The sequence below is a fragment of the Mustela nigripes genome, chromosome 7, assembly GCF_022355385.1.
Source record: "Mustela nigripes isolate SB6536 chromosome 7, MUSNIG.SB6536, whole genome shotgun sequence".
In the NCBI taxonomy this organism is placed as follows: Eukaryota; Metazoa; Chordata; class Mammalia; order Carnivora; family Mustelidae; genus Mustela; species Mustela nigripes.
In genome coordinates, this window is record NC_081563.1 from 140,334,018 (window position 1) to 140,340,434 (window position 6,417).

The 6,417-nt window shown below is 64.8% G+C and overlaps 1 protein-coding gene across 3 annotated transcripts; it reads right to left on the reverse strand.

Annotated features, from left to right (window-relative positions):
* Positions 1 to 788: 788 nt before the first annotated feature.
* On the reverse strand, positions 789 to 5,240 carry SAMD10 (sterile alpha motif domain containing 10). Of its 3 annotated transcripts, XR_009405528.1 has the most exons (6): positions 5,062 to 5,240; positions 3,000 to 3,181; positions 2,751 to 2,922; positions 2,331 to 2,471; positions 1,996 to 2,152; positions 789 to 1,152 (listed from the first exon to the last, which is right to left on the reverse strand). XR_009405528.1 is itself a non-coding variant. In XM_059407478.1 (5 exons), the coding sequence occupies exons 1-5, from the start codon at positions 5,150 to 5,152 to the stop codon at positions 2,090 to 2,092; spliced, it is 609 nt and encodes a 202-aa protein (XP_059263461.1). In that variant the 5' UTR covers positions 5,153 to 5,240; the 3' UTR covers positions 789 to 2,089. The 3 variants fall into 3 exon arrangements, 2 of the variants coding, with proteins under 2 accessions (XP_059263461.1, XP_059263459.1); XM_059407478.1 differs by having other exon boundaries at positions 789 to 2,152; positions 2,371 to 2,471; XM_059407476.1 differs by having other exon boundaries at positions 789 to 2,152.
* Between the last annotated feature and the right edge of the window lie 1,177 nt (positions 5,241 to 6,417).

The following is a 6,417-nucleotide window of genomic DNA, read 5'->3' on the forward strand; positions in this document are numbered from 1 at the left end:
TGCCTCTCTGTTACCGCGTGTCTGGTTGCTGTGCGGATACCTGTGTCGGGGGTGTTGGGACCCGTTTCTTATGTCAGAGCGTTACCCTGTGCAGGGCGCTTAATGGGGACCCTGGAAGGTTGCCATGTCACATCCCTGGAACCCATGAATATGACCTTATTTGGAAAAGCAGGTCTTTGCAGATCTGCTGAAGGGAAGGGTCTTGAGGTGAGAAGACCGTCCTGGATTGTCCAGGTGGGCCTTAAATCCCGTGACAGGTCTCCCCGGGGGAGGGAGATTTGACAGAGGCAGAAGGGGACGTGAGCACAGAGGCTGGGCTGCAGTGACACGCCAGAGCCCAGGAATCCCTGGGGCAGCCGCCAGAAGCTGGGAGAGGTGAGGAAGGCTCCACCCTGTGCTCCAGGAGGCAGTGTGACCCTGGTGGGTTTCAGACCAGTGGCCTGCGTGGCCGGAACAGAATCCGTTTCCGCTGGGAGAAGCTTCCCGGTTGTGGTCCTTTGTTCTGGCGGCCTCGGGAAAGTAACGCACCTGTGTCCGGGTGTCTGGGTGCAGTCCGCAAGGCCGAGCCCAGGGTTCCAGCCTCTGCCTCTCCTCCCCACCTGGTCCTGAGGTCAACAGGTGCCTGGTCAAGATGCGACACCACTGCCCCCTAGTGGCCCTGCGGAGGGACCTGAACTGGGCCCTGGGCACTTCCTGCCCCAAAGCCAACCAGGGCCCCTCCCGCTCCCTCCCAGGGTTCTTCCCACTCTCAAACACCCAGCTGGCTGGAGCCGAACACACACTTGGGGCACTTGAGAACCGGGTTTATTTCTGGTCTTTTTATCAGAATATAAAAAAGCGCAAAACAAAGAAGACAAGACAAGAGCATGGGGCGTGGGGGCAAGACAAAGGAAGAAGAAGGTGGGGGCGGGGATAGGCAAGGCCCTCGGGAAACACAACGTTGTGATGGCACAGGGTGGGCTGGGACAATCAGGGTGGCCAGACAGGACACGGGGGCTTCCTGGATGGGCCTACAGGATGGAGGGCACCAGGCCAGTCGTCCAGATTCCACTCAGGGCCTGCACGAACCAGCCTCCCACCTGGAGGCCAGCTCAGGGCACAGAGAAGAGGCTGGGGGCTCAGCCTCATGTGTCCCCGAGATTTTCAGAGTTCCTGAGGGCGGGGGAAGGCAAAGGAGCCAGAGGGTGGGGGACTGTCAGGACCACCCTCCCTGTACCTCTCTGGACGGCACCAGGCCCAAACCATGGGCCCCCTGGCCCATGGAGTAGTGGCTCAGGCGCTGGCTGGGTCTCTGGTGGGTGGGTGTGGGGGATGCAGGCCTCAGGACTGTCTCTTCTGTGAATTCGGATTTTCCTGGGATCGGAGCAGTGAGAATACACATGCTCCCAAATGTGGGAGGAACGGGAGGCGGGTTCCCAAACCTAAGGCCGCAACCCAGCTGAGCCCAGTCCCAGCTGTGGGGCCCTCGTGGTGCTGAGTAAGGTTCCAGGCGCCTAAGCAGTCCCCAACCTCTCTCACTTCGGTTCCTGGGAGTGGACAGGGGTGTGGTGACGGTCTCAGAAATCACGAGGGGGCCTTCTTGGCAGCAGCAGCTGCTGCTATCTGGATGGGGGGCACGCGCCAGAGGGAGCCTCCAGTTTATCCCCCTTGTGCCGGCAATCCTCTAGGTGCTGGGTTAGGGTGTAGAACTAGACAAATGGGCAGACAGACAGACCTCTCGCCCTGGGGGAGGGCAGGATGCCCAAAGGAAGTGTGACTCAGCAGGCAATAGGGGCACAGGCATGGGTGTGGGTTAGGGGAATATAAATAATAGACTCCCTGGGGGGCTGGGGGGGGTCACCAGACCCTGCTCTGGCTCCAGGTAGCTCCCCCGCATGCTGCCAGCAGCACAAAGGGTGGATTTGGGCTCAGGTTCCCAGGAAGGACCACACCCAAGCAGCCCCCACCTGCTCACAGCCCAGAATGTACAACCAGAGATGGCAATCCTGGTCCCACCTGTCCACTGGGCTGGGCTCAGCCCCTGGCGCCTCTGGCGGGGTCCGAGAGGGGCTGTGGGCCAGCTCTGCATCGCCCTTGCCACAGGCTCTGGTCACAGTGCTGGGGTCTGGGGTTCGAGCCTCAGGCAGCGGCTAGGACGTGTTTCCGAAGGAGGCTATGGGGTGGATGGGGGTGAGGAGAGGTGCAGATCGCTGGCACCTCCCCTCTGCCCTGGGCACAGGACGGCTCTTGCTGGCGTCCTACAGCTGCTCCCTCCCCCCACCCAGGTCAGCCCACCTGGCGCACAGAGGGCCTCCCCCTCCGCGTCTCTCTGCCCCCCCCCCCCCACTGACCTTGGCTGAGCAGCTGCAGGCTCCGCCCCTCCTCGCGCACCTGCAGACGCAGCAGCTGCTGCAGCACCTCTTGCCGCTGGGCCTCCTGCGCCAGCCCCATCCGCTGCAGCTTCTCCCCGTTCAGCCGCAGCAGTGCCCGGCCTGAGAGCGAGCCAAGGTCAGCGTCGGAGGGGCAGAGAGAAAGGGGAGGAGGACCCAGACAGACCCGAGGACGAGGACGGAGAAGGAGACACAGAAAGAGACAGGGAAGGAGGCGGAGAGGCACCAGGAAGGCAGGCGGGGGCCAGGGCGGAGGGAAGCCAGGAGAATAGAGGAACACACCGGGGAGAAGGGACAGCCCTAGAAGGAGGGGTTGGCCCCGCAGGAAACAGAGGGGAGCGGGAACAAGGGCTGCCTCCCCTCCCCAGCCCTTAAGGGCACCTGTGATGGCATGCTGGGAGAAGGCCTCCACATAGACGAGGTAGTTGTGGGGACAGTGCTTCTTGAGCCACTTGCACACATCCTGCTGACTCCACAGGACCACAGGCCTTGTCAGGCCACCCAGGGAGGGGCTTGTGTGGTACAGGCCGTAGTGGTCGGAGTACAGCCGGGCCTGTGGACGAGACGGGCAGCAGCTGCGGTGAGGGGGTGGGAAAGGCAGGGGCTGAGGTGGGTATGGTGGGTGGGTACCTGGGGGGCTTCCGCGCCCGGCTGCTGCAGGAGCTTGACTGGCCGGCCACCGGCGGCCCTCTGGCTACGGGAATCATGCCACGTGAGGCTGGTGCCTGGCGTCCGAGGCAGGTGGCAGGGGATGCTCTCAGCAGATACCGTGTGTTCCAGGAGGGTTCGGCAGAAGCTCAAATGGGCAGCGGCTGCAGAGCATGGGTGCCTGATCAGAGCGGTTGGGGCAGAGCCAGACAATCACCTCTCTGCACACCAGCTCCCCGCTCAACACACCCTCCAACAGAGGAGAGCCACTTTCTCAATTAGAGGGTCCCAAGCCCCCAAAGGTGGAAAGGAAGCGTGCAAGAGGTGTCTTTAGTACCGCACGCAGTCCGAACACCACAAACTAGGAGCCTCTTTCCTCGTCCGAGTGCATCGCCCATATTCTGAGGAGTGGGCTGGATTCGGCTGCGATTACAGAGCCAGTGTGCCTATCAGGGAGCGCAAGACCCACAGCCTGGTGAGGGGCTATCCTGAGACAGGCCTCATGTCACCCTTGCTTTCGGCTGACACAGGCTGAACCAGATAAGGGTCAGGGAACCAGACCAGGCTCCTATGTCCCAGGAGATCCTGCATGATGGTGACCGTCTGAGTACGCTGCCTGCCCATCACCATGGAACCAGTCTCTGCGGCCACACCTGGCGTCTGAGGCTCGGCTCCTGCCCTGCTGTGCTCATCTGCCAACCCATCCACGAGGAGCCTGAATGAACTCTGGGCAAGCCGGCAGCCAAGATTCCTGCTCTTCTCCTGGCCACAGGGCCCTTGGCCCAGGACGGCTTCTGTGCATGGTGGGTGTCCAGTGGGCACGGGCTGCTCTGTGCAGGGGTGCAGGGCCCAACCGCAGGCTCGGGGAGCCACAGTGACACCTTGGCCCTCTCTTCCCACACAAACTTCTTGATACTCCTCAAGTTGCAGTTTTCGCATCATTCCTGTGCATGGCGCTCACACGGGTCCCAGGAGGACAGACACCTGAATGGTCACTTCCCAGCCCCTGCACAGGTCTTGGCAGGCGGGAGGTGTCCAGAAACATTGTGGATGGATGGGTGGTTGGAGAAGGGCTCTGTGTGGTGTCCACCAGTCAGCAGAGCCTGGCAGAGGGTGGAAGACAAGTGCAGGCTTGCTTTCATCTCTATGGTATCTAGGTTCCGTAGAACCTTCAGCAGGCAGAAGCAGGTTCCTGGCCAGGGCCCTGGCCTCACTGGCTCTCAGCCGTACAATGAGAGACAACCCCCCCCTCCATGGACACACCCCAAAGCCCCAATTGAGGGCAGGGTTTGGGGATGTGCCCAGGAGGTCTCAGTAATGGGGAAAACGCATTACCCCCCCTTACCCCCTAAGATTTCTTGGACTTAGCACCCCTCTTCTTTCTAGCAACCTCAGGGAATTGAAGGAGCGCGGGTGACTCTAAATTTGAGGTCCTGGGTCAAACAGTAGGTGCGGCTGGTGTGGTCGCTGCCCGGATGTGGCTTCTAAAATCGTAGGAAAAGACTTATTCTAAGCTGGCATCTTTCAGGGCACAGGTTCCTGAGCCACTTGGCCTCACATCGCAGGGCCTCGCGGAGCGGGTCCGGGCCAAGGCAGGAGCGTGAAGCTCTGGGCGAACCAGTGGGACGCCGCCGCGCGCGTTTCACCTGTCCAGGTCCAGCCGGGCCCCGCCCATTCCCTGCCGGTGCTTGGAGTCGGATCTCCCTCTTTCCGTCTGCCGTCTGCCGGCGTGTCCTTCCGTCCCTCCTAGTCCCAACGTCAGAATTCCAGCATAAAATGGGGCGGGGGCGCCCAAGCCCGGCTGCGGCCTCGACCCTCTCGCGGCCCCACTGCAAGAGCTAGCCAAGGATGTGCTGATCCCCAAGGCCTGAGGCCACCCCCCCCCACCTCAAGACAAAGACACCAGGGAGCCCGTTCGGCCAGGACGCGCCCCCCACCCCACGCCAAGCCGCAGCTTGGAGTCTGCCAGATCCCGCCCCCGCCCCTCTCGGTTCCCGAGGCCCCAACCCACGATATTCCCGCGCCCTGGTCCAGCCCTGCTCACCGTCCACATCCCGGCGCTCCCCGAAGCCGGCACGCACAGCCCCGGCGCGGCCTCGCGGGGGGCTCAGCTTGGTCCTCAGCTCCGTGAACATGGGGCCCAAGGATTCCGGGCCCGAGCACACGCCCCTCGGCGGGCGCAAGGCGGCCGGTGTGGCCGGCGGGGAACGCGCGCCGCTGCCCCGCCCCAGCTGGCCCCGCGCCTGAGCCGGTCCCCGCGCCCGGCGAGTCTGCGCGGCGAGGCACCTGCCCGTGAGCCCTGAGAGCCGGGCGCGCTCCGGGAGCTCCGAGGTGTGTCGGCGGCGCGCAGGTCTGCGTATGCAAAGGGTGTCTGCCCGGGTAAGGGGCGACCTCGCACACCTGCGCACGGCTTCAAGGACAAGTGACTCTGGGCACCGTTAGGGGGTCCAGACGTCTGGAGGGGCCTCCGAGGCAAGGAAATAAGGACGTGATCTTCCCCGCGGGGAGGGAGGAGGCAGGAGAGGAGCGTCCTGCCTGCTCCTGGGAGGGTCTGTCCACCGGGGCCCAGGGTCAATGGCCAGACCGGCCCCTCAACCATTTCCCCTTTCTCCTCCCTCAGCTTACGGACTCACCCCTCCCCGTTCACGCGCTCTCCAGAGCTCTCGCCCTCAAACACGCGCTTGCTTCCCTAGACCCCCCGCCCCAACCAGGCAGGGTCTCCCCCTTCCCGCTGCGGCCCGGACTCTGGCCGCCCGGGGCCACCGGAGGCGGCCCTGAAAGCCGCTCGGCTGGGAATGGGGGGAGCGAGGAGCCCCACGGAGGCCGCAGCAGGCCGGAGGGATGTGTCGGCTCCAGGGCTCCTCGCGAGGGGCTCGGAAGGCCGGGGCGGTCGCGCGGCGGGAGGAGCGGAGGTGCACGGAGACGCGTGTCCACTCGGGGCAGGCGCACAGGCCGTCCGACCGGCACCGAGCCCGCGACACACTCGAGAGCCAGCTCCGGCGTCCGCCCGCCGCCCGCATTTACTTATCCCCGCAACTCGCCTTCCAGGGGCTGCACCTCCGCCCTCCCCGCCACGTTCAGCGTCTGGCGGCGGCGGCGGCCGAGCCTGGCCCGGAACCCGGGCCCGAGCCGCGGCTCCGCAATCTGGGCGCCGAGGGCCCGAGCCCGCACACCGGGGCCCCCGCAGACGGGTGCGCGCGCAGTCACGACACGCACACCCGCGGCAGCCGTCCACGGCCGCACAGCGGAGCGGCTCCGCCCGGACGGCTTAGGGCCAGCCCCGGGGCCAGCACAACTCCGAGGGGAGGCGAACGGCTACGCCTGATTCCGAGGGGTCCGGGGGGGGGGGGGTGCGGGGGGGGGGGGCACAGGTCCCGCTCGCAGGGGGTACGTGCACGCA

Coding starts and splice junctions, on each gene's coding strand:
- SAMD10 (XM_059407478.1), bottom strand. CDS start 5,152: ATGTTCACGGAGCTGAGGACCAAGCTGAGCCCCCCGCGAGGCCGCGCC. Junction 2,472..2,750: donor CTCCCAGCATGCCATCACAG/GTGCCCTTAAGG, acceptor GCTCGCTCTCAG/GCCGGGCACTGCTGCGGCTG. Junction 2,153..2,370: donor AGCAGCTGCTGCGTCTGCAG/GTGCGCGAGGAG, acceptor TCCACCCCATAG/CCTCCTTCGGAAACACGTCC.